General features: G+C 42.3%; 1 protein-coding gene across 1 annotated transcript in view; it reads right to left on the bottom strand.

Moving 5' to 3' along the window:
• Positions 1-18,166, bottom strand: part of LOC121551550 (plexin-A1-like) — a 347,386-nt gene that overhangs the window by 76,109 nt on the left and 253,111 nt on the right. The window contains exons 11-12 of the mRNA XM_045223805.1: positions 15,556-15,652; positions 9,949-10,139 (exon numbers count right to left, since the gene is read on the bottom strand). Coding sequence (XP_045079740.1) covers positions 9,949-10,139; positions 15,556-15,652 — 288 coding nt within the window. The remainder of the gene's footprint in view (positions 1-9,948; positions 10,140-15,555; positions 15,653-18,166) is intronic.

Genomic DNA, 18,166 nt, shown 5'->3' with positions numbered 1-18,166 from the left:
ATCAGTCTATAATTTTAATGGTAGGTTTATTTGAACAGTGAGAGACAGAATAACAACAAAAAAATCCAGAAAAACGCATGTCAAAAATGTAATTGATTTGCATTTTAATGAGGGAAATAAATATCTGACCCCCTCTCAATCAGAAAGATTTCTGGCTCCCAGGTGTCTTTTACACAGGTAACGAGCTGAGATTAGGAGCACACTCTTAAAGGGAGTGCTCCTAATGTCAGCTTGTTACCTGTATAAAAGACACCTGTCCACAGAAGCAATCAATCAATCAGATTCCAAACTCTCCACCATGGCCAAGAACAAAGAGCTCTCCAAGGATGTCAGGGACAAGATTGTAGACCTACATAAGGCTGGAATGGGCTACAAGATCATCGCCAAGCAGCTTGGTGAGAAGGTGACAACAGTTGGTGCGATTATTCGCAAATGGAAAAACACAAAAGAACTGTCAATCTCCCTCGGCCTGGGGCTCCATGCAAGATCTCACCGTGTGGAGTTGCAATGATCATGAGAATGGTGAGGAATCAGCCCAGAACTACACGGGAGGATCTTGTCAATGATCTCAAGGCAACTGGGACCATAGTCACCAAGAAAACAATTGGTAACAGCATGACAAATGACCCAAAACACACGGCCAAGGCAACAAAGGAGTGGCTCAAGAAGAAGCACATTAAGGTCCTGGAGTGGCCTAGCCAGTCTCCAGACCTTAATCCCATAGAAAATCTGTGGAGGGAGCTGAAGGTTCGAGTTGCCAAACGTCAGGCTCGAAACCTTAATGACTTGGAGAAGATCTGCAAAGAGGAGTGGGACAAAATCCCTCCTGAGATGTGTGTAAACCTGGTGGGCAACTACCAGAAACATCTGACCTCTGTGATTGCCAACAAGGGTTTTGCCACCAAGTACTAAGTCATGTTTTGCAGAGGGGTCAAATACTTATTTCCCTCATTAAAATGCAAATCAATTTATAACATTTTTGACATGCATTTTTCTGGATTGTTTTGTTGTTATTCTGTCTCTCACTGTTCAAATAAACCTACCATTAAAATTATAGACTGATCATGTCTTTGTCAGTGGGCAAACGTACAAAATCAGCAGGGGATCAAATACTTTTTTCCCTCACTGTATAGGGGTAAGGTGACTAGGCATCAGGATATTTGATAAACAGAGTAGCTGCAGCGTATATATGAAGATTGTGTGTGTGTGTGTGTGTGTGTGTGTGTGTGTGTGTGTGTGTGTGTGTGTGTGTGTGTGTGTGTAGAGTCAGTATAAATGTGTGTGCATGTTATGTGTGTTGGAGTGTCAGTGTGTGTGAGTGTGTAGAGTCCTGTGAGTGTGCAGAGAGACAGTGAAAAAATATAAATAAAATACAAGGGTCAACTCAGATAGTCTGTGTAGCCATTCTGTTAGCTATTTAGCAGTCTTATGTCTTGGGGGATAGAAGCTGTTCAGGAGCCTGTTGGTGTCAGACTTGATGCACCGTACCACTTGCCGTGCGAAAGCTGAGAGAACACTCTATGGCTATGTCTATTATTGTTATAAGCTAGTAGTATTATCATTATACGTTATAGGACTCAAACTTAGGTCCCTGCGCCATTCAGTTCAACACTTTCATTGAGGTCGAAACATCTGGTTTTGACAATATGTATGTATGTATGAATGCCATGCCAAAAAAGCACCATTGCATTGAAATTTAACAGAGAGAGATCTTGATATTGGCTTTATAATGTTCATTTCCAAAATTGTGATTGCTCCCATCCAATATATTTCCACAGGTGCATGTTTATATTGGTCATGTTCACACACCGTTCACAGCTCCCACAAGTGATCTTTACTTTTAGCAGGGATCTTTAACACAGCTTCATTTATACATCCATCCACCCACACAGCCTCTTTGTCAAAACACCAGCTGACCCGTCTTTCCAGTCTCACTATTCATCTCTATTCATCTGCTAAATGCTATTAGAAGGAGTTCAGGTTATTACCCATTTTCTTTAGTGAATGATCCTGAGGGTGCTTTAGAGGTGCTCACGGTAATGGCTGCCCACAGCTGCCCTGTACTAATCAGTGGACCATTTCTCTGGACCTGTACAGACAACTACCCAGTCTCTATCATTAATCTAGCATGATTAACACCTGCGTTAATTAGATCAGTGCTGAGGGTGACATCCATTTGTCTGACCCCCCTGGTTATTCACAGTTATTCGCTTACCCCCGCTACAGCTGCTGGTCGCTGAGGTGACATTTTGACCCCCGGCTGGACATATTCGGGGGAGGTGTGTGTATACACGCATGAGGTGAGCACTCTCACAGGCATTTGTGTCCCTCTCTCTCTCACATTCACATAGACATGCAGAGAGGGAGACAGACAGACCTTTACACGTGCATGTGCACACATACCTCCCCTTATCTGTCTCCCTCTCTCTTCTCCCTCTCCGCCTCTCTTTCTCCCTCTCCGCCTCCCTTGCTCCGTCGCCCCCTCTCTTACTCCGTCGCCCCCTCTCTTGCTCCGTCGCCCCCTCTCTTGCTCCGTCGCCCCCTCTCTTGCTCCGTCGCCCCTTCTCTTGCTCCGTCGCCCCTTCTCTTGCTCCGTCGCCCCTCTTGCTCCATCGCCCTCTCACTTGCTGTCGCCCCCCTCTTGCTCCGTTTCAGTCTCCAGTTCTTTCTCCGTCTCCCTCTTTCTCCCCCATCTCTCTTTCCGTCTCCCTCTCTTTCTCCCTCTCTGTCTCCCTCTCCCTCCCTGTCTCCCCCTCTCTTCCTTCATCTCCACTCCTCCCCCCGTCTGCCCCTCTCTCTCTGTCGCCCCTCGCTCTCTCCGTCGTCTCCCTCTCGCCCCCCTCTCCGTCTGCCCCCTATCTCCTTCTGCCGCCCTATCTCCGTCTCCCTCCTTCGCTCCGTCTCCCTCCCTCTCTCCATCACCCCCTCGCTCCGTCTCCCTCTCTGTCTCTCTCTACATCAATCTACTGTGTAGTGAAGTCCACCTACATGTACTCTAGAACAGAATGCATGTCTGTATCTTTGTTAATGTTCAAGGGATGTTACTAGCCCAAGGCTAGTACGCTAGAGGCTAGCAATAACACACTGTAAAATTATAGTTTCAGGGGACCTGTTTGCCTGTGGCACAGTGTTATAGAAACACCATGGTATAGTGTTATAAAAAAAAAAAAAATACAGTGGTATAGTGTTATAAAAACATAGTGGTATAGTGTTATAAAAACACAGTGGTATAGTGGTATAAAAACACATTGGTACAAAAACAGTAGTATAGTGCTATAAAAACACAGTGGCATAAAAACACAGTGGTATAGTGGTATAAAAACACAATGGTATAGTGGTATAAAAACACAGTGGTATAAGAACACAGTGGTATAAAAACACAGTGGTATAAAAACACAGTGGTATAGTGGTATAAAAACACAATGGTATAGTGGTATAAAAACACAGTGGTATAAAAACACAGTGGTATAAAAACACAGTGGTATAAAAACACAGTGGCATAAAAACACAGTGGTATAGTGGTATAAAAACACAATGGTATAGTGGTATAAAAACACAGTGGTATAAGAACACGGTGGTATAAAAACACAGTGGTATAGTGGTATAAAAACAGTGGTATAGTGGTATAAAAACACAGTGGTATAAAAACACAGTGGTATAAAAACAGTAAAGAAAAAATAGCCAAATGGAAGTTCTCTCAGGCTGAGAGAAAAGTGTTCAGACTGTTGCATGCAGTGTATTATCAAATAACCTGGATATGAGTCACGTGTATTATCAAATAACCTGGATATGAGTCACGTGTATTATCAAATAACCTGGGATGTGTCATGTATATTATCAAATAACCTGGGTATGTGTCATGTGTATTATCAAATAACCTGGGTATGTGTCACATGTATTATCAAATAACCTGGGTATGTGTCACGTTTATTATCAAATAACCTGGGTATGCATCACGTGTATTAGAACACGTACAAAGCAGAAAAAGACAAAAAAAGACCATGCAAAACACTACGCTTATTCGTCACACAGTATTTATCTATCCACAAGAGGGGAGAGAGAGAGAGAGAGAGAGAGAGAGAGAGAGAGAGAGAGAGAGAGAGAGAGAGAGAGAGAGAGAGAGAGAGAGAGAGAGAGAGAGAGAGAGAGAGAGAGAGAGAGAGAGAGAGAGAGAGAGAGAGAGAGAGAGAGAGAGAGAGAGAGAGAGAGAGAGAGAAAGATAGTGCATTTTGACTGTGCCATGCTCTTTGTGTGGGGCCTATTGTCGTCACTGTCTGGAGATAGCATCTGGTAAGAAAGAGTCAGAGGAGAGAGCTGAATCTAAGATGAATACGGTGGAGCTGGCCGAGGGTCTTATCACCCAAATGAAAGGGAACATCTACAATGGAGAGAATCTATTCAGAGATGGAGAGGGGGATGGAGGGGGGTGAAATGACCTCTGAGTTCCGTTTGCAGACGAAGAAGCAGCACCAAGGATCTGAACGTGTGTGTGCGTGCGTGTCTGTGTCATGTGAATTAGCATACATCTAGTCATGACAATGGGACAATGAAGTCATAAGATATGGTCATATAAATGCATTTGAGCCTTTGAGTCTAAAGAGTTGGACATATTCAGTCATATGAATAAAATAAAATAAATAATGTTAGGTTGAAAAACTACAAAGAAATGTAACAATGCTGCTACTCTGCACTTGCATGCTTCAATACAAAAAAAAAAAAATGTTGCCTTTAATATCTACATGCAAAATGGAGACAAGGTCCTTTGTCACACTGTTGGTTGGGGTATTCAGTGCTGCAACACTGGTGGTTGTTGTTCAGTGCTGTAACATGGGTGGTGTGTTCAGTGCTGTAACATGGGTGGTGTGGTATGGTACATCGCTGTAGCTAGGTCAATACACTATTGAAGGACTATTTTTCTTTCCAGTATCAGCAGAGGTGAAGAGAGGAAGAGAGGAAGAGAGCGAGCGAGCGAGCGAGCGAGCGAGAGCGAAGCGAAGAGCGAGCGAGAGGGGAGAGAGCGAGAGAGCAGAGAGAGAGAGAGAGAGAGAGAGAGAGAGAGAGAGAGAGAGAGAGAGAGAGAGAGAGAGAGAGAGAGAGAGAGAGAGAGAGAGAGAGAGAGAGAGAGAGAGAGAGAGAGAGAGAGAGAGAGAGAGAGAGAGAGAGAGAGAGAGAGAGAGAGAGAGAGAGAGAGAGAGAGAGAGAGAGAGAGAGAGAGAGAGAGAGAGAGAGAGAGAGAGAGAGAGAAATAGAGTGCTTAAGTCACCATTTCCAGAAATAGCCAATTTAGCAGCTTAACAATACATAGGGGAGGGCAGAGCAAGGAAATCAATCGCCTTTTACAACAAACAGTTCCAACAGAGAAATAACACACACACAGGTTGTGGTCCATTCCAATTTAAATTTGAATTCAATTCTTGAATTGACTCATGAAGTGGATAATTTAAATTGAATTCAATTATAATTTCAACAACCTTTAAGTTATGGAATTGGAATTAGACTGTTTGAATTGGAATTCAATATTTGCACATTTCCCAGCTAATGGAATGAATGCATTAAGTATAAAATATTTACTGCAGGATGTGTCAAATCATTTAATCTTGTATTTCTATATTTGAACAGTAACTTGATCAGCCTGAAAGCCTGAGGGAATTGAATTCAAATGTGGAAATGTTGGTGATAATAATAGGAATGGAATTCTTGGAATTTACCTAACATTTGAACATTTACCTAACGTCCGTTTGTGTCTGTCCGTGTATGTCTGTCTATCTGTGTGTGTGAGTGTCTGTGTGTGTGTGTGTGTGTGTGTGTGTGTGTGTGTGTGTGTGTGTGTGTGTGTGTGTGTGTGTGCGTGTTGTTATTATGGGGACAAGTCACAAGGGAGTCCGCTGTTTTTGTTTGTGAATGCAAGATTATTTAATCTAGCGAATGATGTCAAATACGAATCCTAAAAAAAATTTACAGAGTGAAAACATAACTTCCCCTTATGGGATAAAACACATGAAAACACACACAGAGAGCGAGAAAGATAGAGAGAGAAAGAGACAGAGAGACAGAGAGAGAGAAAGCCACAGCAGGCATAGGGGGTGAATTACCCATAATTAAACTGCAATGTCCTTTTAGTGTGCCCCACTCAGTACGAGAGAGAGAGTGACACTAATGCAATATTATAGGATTACGGTGTCCATATTAGGACAGTGTTGTCTCACTTGGACAGGCTAACAATGCTGCTCAATATTGTACAATGTCAAACTGGGCAAGTTTACAGGGAGAAATAGAATGAAATGCCTCTCAATCCCAGTCGTCCCAATGAAATGAACGGTTAATCCGCTAGGTAATAAAGGGCCACACAGCGGCTAGTGCACTTAGCGTAGCACTAGCATTATTACAGGCTAACAACGTGGTACCCTACCGCTCAGTATTGCAATGTGTCAAAGTGAGCTAAGACTTTACAGGGAGAAATAGCATGAAAAGCCTCTCAATCTCCATGCCTTGAATCCCTGTCAAACATTGGTCCAAATGAAAAATAGACCACATGTAAAATTCATTAAATCTGGCATGTCCCTCTTTGACTTCTAGGAAGATGTTCATCCACTTAACCCAACAATGTCTCCAAGTTTTCACCATGTAAAGCCCTAGTTATATTGTTGCTTTGACAATGTCATTTCTGGAGATTATTATATAATTAATTGATTAGTGATTCATTTTATGGTTAAAAAAAACAAACCTGTCCCTCATGTTAAAGTCAACCTGTTATGTAAAATGAACTCTCGTTTTAATATGAAATATTTGTTTCAAAAGAAACATTGAGCATCTAATTGTAAAATCATAGTGTAAAAGCAGGTGAGCTGGTTCTACTCTTTTTGGCCATTTTCTGGTGGAAAACTGAGTGGGTCGAGGAAAACACACCAACCCTGTTACCCATTGATTAACAGGCACACAAAAAAAAAGTGTGAAGCTTGCAGTCCCTCCCTGTTGCACACAACAAGCTCCCATTCCTCCTGCCACATCAAATTTACATTTTAGTCATTTAGCAGACGCTTTTATCCAGAGCGACTTACAGTTAGTGAGTGCATACATTTTCGAACCCACAGCCCAGGCGTTGCAAACGCCATGCTCTACCAACTCAGCTACATCCCTGCCGGCCATTCCCTGATTTAGATGAAATTGTCAACCCTGTTACGGTTACTTTATTTGGCACTTACTATAGCCATTTTTTTATTTTATCTCTTGAGATGGGAAAACATGTAATATATTTTTTTAAGTTGAACATGTACTCTTTATAAAAGAACGTTAAAATTATGTGAAATAAAAAGCTTTTTTTTTTTTTTTTTTACCAAGTTACAATACCCAAAAGTGAACAACCCAGACATGTATTTTCTTCAAGGAAAGATGAGATGTTTTCAGTTTGTAATTTCTCCCACTGTCCAATGTTCCCGTAATGTTAATGTCAGAGGAAAACAATATGGCAATGTTTAGCAACGTCGAGGCAACATTGTGATAGTATTAGAGGTGGATGATAGTTTGTTTTATTCCTTGTGTCTCACTGTTAAGCCACTCCCATTCCTCCATCTCTTTTTTCACTTGGTTTCTTTCTTTCCAAACCATCTTTCCTCCCACTTCTCTTTTCAAAGCTCATATACTGTATGTCTTCTTTTCCACTGTGTTCTGTTTGTGGCACCAACATCTTGCCCTCAGGCCAAGCTTTACACCCCCCCACCCCTTACACACCTACACACACACTTCCATCCACCCCACACAACCCAATTGCCTTTGTGCGCTTGTTTCAAAGAGATAAGTGCATCATGAGTGAGCGAGGGAGCATTAGCTAGCAGATTTATCTGTGTGCCAGTGCCCCAACTACTCCAATATCGCTTGTGTCAAACAGGAAATGCAGTGAAAGGCAAGGGAGACGTGATCCTTCACCCCCCGCAGTGAACTGGCTCACACATTTCAGTAAGGAGGTAGTAGAAAATCGAAATGAAAAAGCAGACATAAATTTAATTTATGAAAAATAGTATATTCTCCATCTCAGAGTGTGACAATTAGAATGAGGGAGAAAAGGAATAAAGAGGGGGATAGAGAGAGAGAGAGAGAGAGAGAGAGAGAGAGAGAGAGAGAGAGAGAGAGAGAGAGAGAGAGAGAGAGAGAGAGAGAGAGAGAGAGAGAGAGAGAGAGAGTGTAATGTTTACTGTTAATTTTCATTGTTTATTTCACTTTTGTTTATTATCTACTTGTATATATATATATATATATATTTACCTTTATTTAACTAGGCAAGTCAGTTAAGAACAAATTCTTATTTACAATGACGGCCTACACCGGCTTGCTTTGGCAATGTTAACATTTGTTTCCCATGCCAATAAAGCCCTTAAATGGAATTGAAATTGAGTTGAGAGAGCGAGCGAGCGAGAGCGAGGGAGAAAAAAACACCAGGTAACTGCCAAAATAAAGGAAACACTTGAGTTCACTGAACAAAAATATAAACTCAACATGTAAAGTGTTGGTCCCATGTTTCATGAGCTCAAATAAAATGTGTTCCATATGCACAAAAAGCTTACTTCTCTCAAATTTTGTGCACAATTTATTTACATCCCTATTAGTGAGCATTTCTTATTTGCCAAGATAATCCATCCACCTGACAACATGGTCATTACACAGGTGCACCTTGTGCTGGGGACAATAAAAGGCCACTCTAAAATGTGCAGTTTTGTCACACAACACAATGCCACAGATGTTTCAAGTTTTGAGGGAGAGTGCAATTGGCATGCTGACTGCAGGAATGTCTACCAGAGCGGTTTCCAGAGAATTGAATGTTCAGTTCTCTACCATAAGCAGTATTCAATGTCGTTTTAGAGAATTTGGCAGTACGTCCAACAGGCCTCACAACCACAGACCACGTGTATGGCGTTGTGTGGGCGAGTGGTTTGCTGATGTCTACATTGTGAACAGAGTGCCCCATGGTGGCGGTGGGGTTATGGTATGCACAGGTATAAGCTACTGACAACAAACACAATTGCATTTTATCAATGGCAATTTGAATGCAGAGATAACATGACAAGATCTTGAGGCCCATTGTCAGGCCCATTTTTTTTAAAGGTATCTGTGACCAACAGATGCATATCTGTATTCCCAGTCATATCAAATCTATAGATTAGGGCCTAATGAATTTATTTCAATTGACTGATTTCCTTATTATGAACTGTAAATCAATATAATCTTTGAAATTGTTGCATGTTGCATTTATATTTTTGTTCAGTATAAAAGAGGGATACAAATTATATTGAAAGCAGGTGTTTCCATACAGGTGTGATTCCTGAGTTAATTAAGCAATTAACATCCTATTATGCTTAGGGTCATGTATAAAAATGCAGATTTGCCCACTATGTTGGTCTCAAAGGAGAATAGGGGGTTTGAAGTGTGTGTGTGTGTGTGTGTGTGTGTGTGTGTGTGTCTCAGTCACAAGATCTCACACTTATGGGAGATTCTGGAGCGGCGCCTGCATCAGAGAGCATTTTCCACCACCATCAACACTAAATGATGGTGTCACATCCCTAAAACAGAGTTCCAGACACTTGTAGAATATATGTCAAGGAGCATTTGAGCTGCGCGTGCGAACATTGCCCACAATGATAGTAAAACAAAAACACGCACACCTAGCCTAGCTTCCCTTCATCAGTCATCTCGTCTCAGTACTCAGTGATGTCCCTCCCGTAGACTGCCTCCTCTGTCCTTCCCATCTGTGAGACTATACAGTCTCTGTTGTGTCTAGCTCCCTCTCACTCTGTGTCCTCTACCGCCCTACTGTCCCAATCACGTCCCGCGCCTCATCCACATGACTCCAATACCTCATCTCACTTCACTTTGAAACTTCACTTTAGTCCTAGAAAACTTTAGTACCTTACTTCAGAAGTTACCCTTCTAGTATCACCCTTCCGATCCTGTCTGTACCTTGGTAATCTTGGGGTGGGCACAGCGGCTGTTTCCGGTGGTGGCGAGCATCCAGCTACTCTCCAGCGGGGCACACTCCTGCCTTAGAGAACACTTCTTCCCCTGGACACACCAGCCACACTCAAACCTGGGGTCAGCCTTCAGACACATGCCACAGCTGTCCCTCAAAGCAGGGCACTTGTAGAGGTGGGCTGGAGGGAGGAGGGGGAGAAAGAGGGAGGAGGAATGGCGGGAGAGAGGAGGGGGGGGGTGGAGAGGGAGAATGGGAGATAAATAGTTTTTTGTTAACATGCTGAAAGCGTGAAATGACATATCCAACCCTTTTCACACACAAGAGATAAACATAAGTCTATTTAGACCTGAAAAGAAGATAAACACTATAAGTAAATGTACTATAACTATAAAATATAAGAGTTCAAAAACCTTAAGAACACCTGCTCTTTTTATGACAGACTGACCAGGTGAATCCAGGTGAAATGTATAATCCCTTCTTGATGTCACTTGTTAAAGTCAATCAATCAGTGTAGATGAAGGGGAGGAGACAGGTTAAAGAAGGATTTTTAAGCCTTGAGACAATTGAGACATGGATTGTGTATCTGTGCCATTGAGGGAGAACTGGCAAGTCAAAATATGTAAGTGCCTTTGAACGGGGTATGGTAGTAGGGGGCCATGTACACTGGTTTGGGTGTGTCAAGAACTGCAACACTGCTGGGTTTTTCACGCTCAACAGTTTCCCGTGTATGAAGAATGGTCCACCACCCAAAGGACATCCAGCCAACTTGACAACTGTGGGAAGCATTGGAGTCAACATGGGCCAGCATCCCTGTGTAACACTTTCAACACCTTGTAGAGTCCATGCCTCGACGAATTGAGGCTGTTCTGAGGGCAAAAGGGGTTGCTACTCAATATTATGACGGTGTTCCTAATGTTTTGTACACTTAGTGTACACTATATATACAAAAGTATGTGGACACCGCTTCAAATGAGTGGATCCGGCTATTTCAGCCACACCCTTTGCTGACAGGTGTATAAAGTCGAGCATACAGCCATGCAATCTCAATAGACAAATATTGGCAGTAGAATGGCCTTACTGAAGAGCTCAGTGACTTTTAATGTGGCACCGTCATTGGATGCCACCTTTCCAACAAGTCAGTTCGTCAACTTTCTGCCCTGCTAGAGCTGCCCTGGTCAAATGCTGTTATTCTGAAGTGGAAATGTCTAGGAGCCACAACGGCTCAGCCGTGAAGTGGTAGGCCACACAAGCTCACAGAATGGGACCACCGAGTGCTGAAGCGCATAGCGAGTAAACATAATCTGTCCTCGGTTGCAACACTCGCTACCGAGTTCCAAACTGCCTCTGGATGCAACGTCAGCACAAGAACTGTTCGTCGGGAGCTTCATGACCAGGGGTCGACCAGATGGTCCGGTCACACAAATTTCCTAGGTGGCAAAGGTCCGGATGGATAATGTAATTTATCGGCGTAGTAACAAACCCCCACCTCACAACCCAAACTTTTCACACCCCTCTTGTTGTCGGAGATAAAATGTTGCAGTTTTAAAGCTAATTTCCTGCAATTCTATGCATTCTTCCATGTCTTATGATACCAAGGGTCGAATCCTGACCGGGTAAAAAAATTACATTAAAATAATGTATACAGTACCAGTCAAAAGTTTGGACACACCTACTCATTCAAGGGTTTTTCTTTACTTGTACTATTTTCTACATTGTAGAATAATAGTGAAGACATCAAAACTATTAAATATCACAAATGGAATCATGTAGTAACCCAAAAAGTGTTAAAAAAATCTAAATATATTTTAGATTTTAGATTCTTCTGTATTGATCCTGTTCTGGGTCCGGATCCAGTCCGCCAGTTGAGTATGGAGGTTCTAGACGATTCTGTGCTTCAACTTTGTGGTAACAGTTTGGGGAAGGCCCTTTCCTTTTCAGCATTACAATGCCCCTGTGCACAAAGCGAGGTCCATACAGAAATGATTTGTCGAGATCGGTGTGGAAGAACTTGACCGGCCTGCACAGAGCCCTGACCTTAACCACATCGAACACCTTTGGGATGAATTGGAACGCCGACTGTGAGCCAGGCCTAAACGCCCCAAAATCAGTGCTCAACCTCACTAATGCTCTTGTGGCTGAATGGAAGCAAGTCCCCACAGCGATGTTCCAACATCAGTGGAAAGCCTTCCCAGAAGAGTGGAGGCTGTTATAGCAGCAAAGGGGGGACCAACTCCATACTAATGCCCATGATTTTGGAATGAGATGTTTGACGAGCAGATGTCCACATACTTTTGGTCATGTAGTGTATGTCTCACATTTCACCTTTAAAAGGTGTCGCCAACAACACAATACACAATAGATGTACGTCCAAATGTTTTTTTATTTTTCACACAACGTATTGGTCGTGGAACCACAACTGGTCATGGAATCACAACACTTCAATAAATCCAGAAAGAACGATGCAGACAAAACAGTTACACTCCTCACCAAAATAAATCTGCTGAATTTTTTATATGCACAGAATATGAACTGAAGCGCTACTTCAAATGGCCGCAAGAATTTGACAGAGGAATGGTTTTCAGCCCCTGAAATCCCATTGGTCACGATTTAACTTGAAAGCAACCATGGGCCAATTAAATGATACTAAATGAGTGATTTAATTACATTTACATATCAGGGGTTAAGCGAGGGAGCACCGCTAGATGGTTATCTTAGTTAAAATGAGGATGAGAGAAGTGAGAGGGGGAGAGAGACCGAGGACTAGACCAGTTCTGTTGCTGCTTGGCTGGAGAAAAACCCTGCCCCTGTACCAGTCTCCCCCTCCCTCCCAGTCTCACACTGCCCAAGTCTCCTGCTCCTCACCACCCTCACCCATCCTCCATATTCAGATGCAATGTACTCACTACTCAGACAAATTACTTGAGCTAAAAGTCTATTTCTCATTGTGGTACATTGTGTCTGAGTCTGCATTGTGTGGGCTTTGGCTGCAGAGTATGGTGCAAATGTGATGCTATCTTCTATCTTGCATCACAGCAGGAGCCCTTGCTTTACAACCCCCCACTGCCATGGCGACAACAGCAAAACGCTGGGCGTTATTAAGAGTACACAATTTCACGAGTAATTATCTGTGGAAGACATCGTTTATCGCCGTTGCTTTTTTCAGGGGGTTTTTCAACTCCCTAGTTGATATGTGTTTAATCACTATCCACTGTCTGTGGATTGGTGCGCTAAACACACACACGTACAGTGCATTCAGAAAGTATTCAGACCCCTTCCCTTTTTCTACATTTTGTTACATTACAGCCTTATTCTATTTTTCCCTCATCAATCTACACTCAATACCCCATAATGACAAAGCGGAAACTGGTTTTTAGAATGTTTTGCAAATGTATTAAACATTTAAAACAAATACCTTATTTACATAAGTATTCAGACCCTTTGCTATGAGACTCGAAATTGAGCTCAGGTGCATCCTGTTTCCATTGATCATCCTTGAGATGTTTCTACAACTTGATTGGAGTCCACCTGTGGTAAATTCAATTAATTGGACATGATTTGAAAAGGCACACACCTGTCTATATAAGGTCCCACAGTTGACAGTGCATGTCAGAGCGAAAACCAAGCCATGAGGTCAAAGGAATTGTCCGTAGAGCGCCGAGGCAGGATTGTGTCGAGGCACAGATCTAGGGAAGGGTACCAACAACTTTCCTCAGCATTGAAGGTCCCCAAGAACACAGTGGCCTCTTAAATGGAAGAAGTTTGGAACCACCAAGACTCTTCCTAGAGCTGGCCGCCTGGCCAAACTGAGCAATTGAGGGAGAAGGGCCTTGGTCAGGGAGGTGATCAAGAACCTGATGGTCACTCTGACAGAGCTTCAGAGTTTCTCTGTGGCGATGGGAGAACCTTCCAGAAGGACAACCATCTCAGCGGCACTCCACCAATCAGGCATTTAAAGTAGATGGGCCAGACGGAAGCCACTCCTCAGTAAAAGGTACATGACAGCCCGCTTGGAGTTTGCCTAAAGGCACCTAAAGGATTGAGAAACAAGATTATCTGGTCTGATGAAACCAAGATTGAACTCTTTGGCCTGAATGCCAAGTGTCACGTCTGGAGGAAACCTGGCACCATCCCTACAGTGAAGCATGGTGGTGGCAGCATCATGCTGTGGGGATGTTTTTCAGAGGCAGTGACCGGGAGACTAGTCAGGATCGAGGAAAATATGAACGGAGAAAAGTACAGAGAGATCCTTGATGAAAACCTGCTCCAGAGCGCTCAGGACCTCAGACTAGGGCGAAGGTTCACCTTCCAACAGGACAACGACCCTTAGTACACATTCAAGACAACGCAGGAGTGGCTTTGGGACTCTGAATGTCCTTGAGTGGCCCAGCCAGAGCCCGGACTTGAACCCGATCTAACATCTCTGGAGAGACCTGAAAATAGCTGTGCAGCGACGCTCCCAAACCAACCTGACAGAGCTTGAGAGGATCTGCAGAGAAGAATGGGAGAAACTCCTCAAATACAGGTGTGCCAAGCTTATAGCGTCATACCCAAGAAGACTCGAGGCTGTAATCGCTGCCAAAGGTACTTCAACAAATACTGAGTAAAGGGTCTGAATACTTATGTAAATGTTATATTTCCGTTTATTTTTTTAAAAACATTTGCTAAAATGTCTAAAAACCTGTTTTTGCTTTCTCATTATGGGGTATTGTGTGTAGATTGATGAGCGGAAACAACAATTACAAGGCTGTAACGTAACAAAATGTGGAAAAAGTCAAGGGGTCTGAATACTTTCCAAATGCACTGTAAAGGCACACAAACACACGAAGGGATGCACACATGTACACACACACACCTACTTCCTGCCTCGGTAATTGACTTTAAACAAGTGAAGACGTCACAAGAGTGTGAAGAGACTGTCTATTCCTGAGGCTGTGTGTAAGTGTGTGTGTGTGTGTGTGTGTGTGTGTGTGTGTGTGTGTGTGTGTGTGTGTGTGTGGCGTGCGCTCCCGTAACATGTGTGCATGCACTCCTGTGTCTTTGTAAATCCCACACAAGGGCTGTATGACACTGTAGTTTCACACATATTTTACACATGCAACATACCCTTGCCATCCACACAGTTGCCATCCACACAGTTGTATTTTAGCATAGCAGAAACTTACCAAGCTATTTGATAAAGTATATTTGAATTATATAGCGTGTCAAAGCCAGAATATCACTTCCAGACTTGGCTTTCCCTAGCCCTTTTTGATCACACTATAAATTATTTAACGTGCAGTGGTAGCTTACATAAAACTCAATCTCCATGCTACTGCCCTCTCTGTGGCCGTTTACTCATGTGGCTAGAGTGCCTTGGTTAAGTGAAGTTCCCACGACACATCAGGCAAGTGGTGACAGTAAGTGACGGAGAATGTTTCTGGCTTACCACAAGGCTGTGCTAACCCTCTGAGCTAAAGCCCAGGCTTTAGCTTGGGGAGCTAACACAAGTCTTCAGATTTCACGCAAGGCTACTCATCATATGAATGTGGTTCACCGAACCGTTTGCTGTATAACAAGACTGTGCTTACCCCTCTGAGCTAAGGCCTAGTGCTTACCTTGGATGTTGTAGGGATTGTCGATGACAAAGTTGCCATTCCACACCACCGATAGGTCCACGGGCAGGTCGCTGATGTCATTACCCTCGTAGTTATACTGAAACCATAGAAACACAACAACAATAAGTTAAACTATAATGTTGTTATGTTGTTATAATGTTGTTAAAATGCCCCTGATGTTCAACTGAAAAACAACCCATTTTTTATCATGTTCCCCTTGCCTGAAAACACATTTCCATTTGGGGACAATAAAGTTTGAACTGAACTGTTGTGATGCCTTCATTTCTGTTCTGATTATTCATTTTTTTGCTATCTGAAAAGTTGATTAATAAAAACAAGTTCTATACAGTAAGTACACTGTAATATCTGTTTCTTTCTATATTTTACATTGTTGTACCGTTCATGGCTCATTTGAATATAAAGCATACAAGCATAATGGACTAATAATGGAAGTACACTTGGCCTTCTTTTGTTTCTCTCAGTAAATACATGTTCATTTAATAGGATAGAGTTAGAGTGCAGCCTGTAAATCCAAGAACAAGTGCCATGATACATTTTTAATAATTACGTTCTTAATATTATTGTAGATGATTAATAGGAGTAATCCATATTGTTCAACGTGTCTCTCTCAAGCACAGATCCTAGATCGGAACTCCTACTCTAAGACACTTTGTGAATACAGGCCCTGGGCAACATATAAAAGGCATGTAAGCATCTAACTACGACCACAAGACAACATATTTGATCCATCTATTTGCCACTATCGGAATAATTATAAAGTGGTACTTGGTTTACTAATTTTGACATTGTGGTCCGGTCATTTCACATAATATGCCACTGGAATCAGTAAAAGTAAAGAGACACAGCAATGTGCATACAGCAGATAAGGATGCAAGCACACAGCAATGTCACGGTACATGATTGGTTGGTTCATTCATTAGCCACATTGTGATTGGACGATTTTCTTTCTGTCTACAGACTAAGATCTAATTAATATTCACAGATATACTTCAAAAAAATGTACGTCATACTTTTGGAATGAACTTGAAGGACTTCTTGAAAATAATTTTTTGATAAATATTACTTATGTAGAAGGCATTATATATTTATTGGACAACTTTACGCAGGGTGAATGCAATGCTCACCATTGAACATTAATGCAACTTTAATGCCACTTTTCAGTGGTAAAGTATGTTAGCTTCTATATGGACTCCAGTAATGTAGCAGAGTTTTGACACCCTGGTTAAGACGAGTAAAAGAAAAGGGTAGTGTGAGGAGAGGGTTTGTGTGTGTGTGTGAGTGAGAGAGATGTTCACACAATGCTTTTTTTCCAGGGGAGGACTGAGACCAGAAATCGGCACAGCCATTTCTAACACACCAGACCATTTTTTCCATTGAGGCCCCCACAACCAGTGTGTGAATTACGGGGGGGGGGGGGCTTAGACCCCCCGAATGAGACATGAGCTCCCCTAAATGCAACAAAAGTCAAACTTGAGGGTTTCTAATTGAAGCATTCTCCTATTTTTTTAAAAATGCAATTTTGTACTGATAGTGGTAAATATGACAAATCTTATTTCATATGAAACAAACACCCCCACCAGTCTGTCAAGGTTTAAACCATTGACAGTTGGTTCAGGTTCTTTCAATGGCATTAATCTCTCTACTCCGCCTGTCTACATCGCTCTGTCTGTCTTGAGCTTTCGCTAGCAAATTTGCAATATTGTCTCAACTGGGTTCAGACCGCTAGCGAACTTGAACCATTGTTTCAACTGGGCCCTCACAGTTTCCCACGCAGATGAGCTCGGGACAGACACAGCTGTATCTGTGTCCCGTATTCCTTGCCTTTTCAGATGTCTCGACTGTTCTTTTTACAAAAAAAGGTCAATTTGTCAGGAAGACGCATCAATTAATTCAGGCTACAAGAGAAGGCCTAACGACAATCACAGAATGTCATTACACTTTTTGGTGTTTGGTAACTCTTTCCATTTATCCAATGGCTGGTGCACAGTGAACTGTTTGGATGGTGGGAATTATTTTGGAGTGGACGAATGTGCAAAGGTAGCCAACTTTTTGAAGTAATTTGTTTGACAATCAGATGAAAACATCAATGACTGGTTGTGTTCATGCCACATTAAGAAGGTATTACATGTTTACCGTTAAAATACATGTCTTTACTATCTCTTTTTGTTCACTGTTGAAATTAGACAGCTGAGACATGGAGACAATTAGACAGCTGAGACATGGATCCTTTACACTTAGTTGGAACTTTATTTTATTTTATTAATTTTTTTTATCTTTTTTTTAACTGCATTGTTGGTTAAGGGCTTGTAAGTTAGCATTTCACTGTAATGTCTACACCTGTTGTATTCGGCACATGTGGCAAATAACATTTGATTTGATTTGACAATGACTGGAAATCTAAAATAGCTGCACAATGACCATATGCGATGGTCTGGGTTTGAACCTCAGTCGTTTAAAGAGTGTGTGTGTGTGTGTGGTGTGTGTGCGTTTGCTATAAAAATCATTTAAAGCAGGGTATAAGGCAAGGATACTCATCACCGTGCATGGTTCACCAAACCACCCCCGCTTAGAAAGTAGATGAGACCAAACA

Source organism: Coregonus clupeaformis, chromosome 12, assembly GCF_020615455.1.
Source record: "Coregonus clupeaformis isolate EN_2021a chromosome 12, ASM2061545v1, whole genome shotgun sequence".
NCBI lineage: Eukaryota > Metazoa > Chordata > Actinopteri > Salmoniformes > Salmonidae > Coregonus > Coregonus clupeaformis.
The sequence above is the reverse complement of the archived record's forward strand: the minus strand, read 5'-3'. Positions and strand labels throughout refer to the sequence as shown.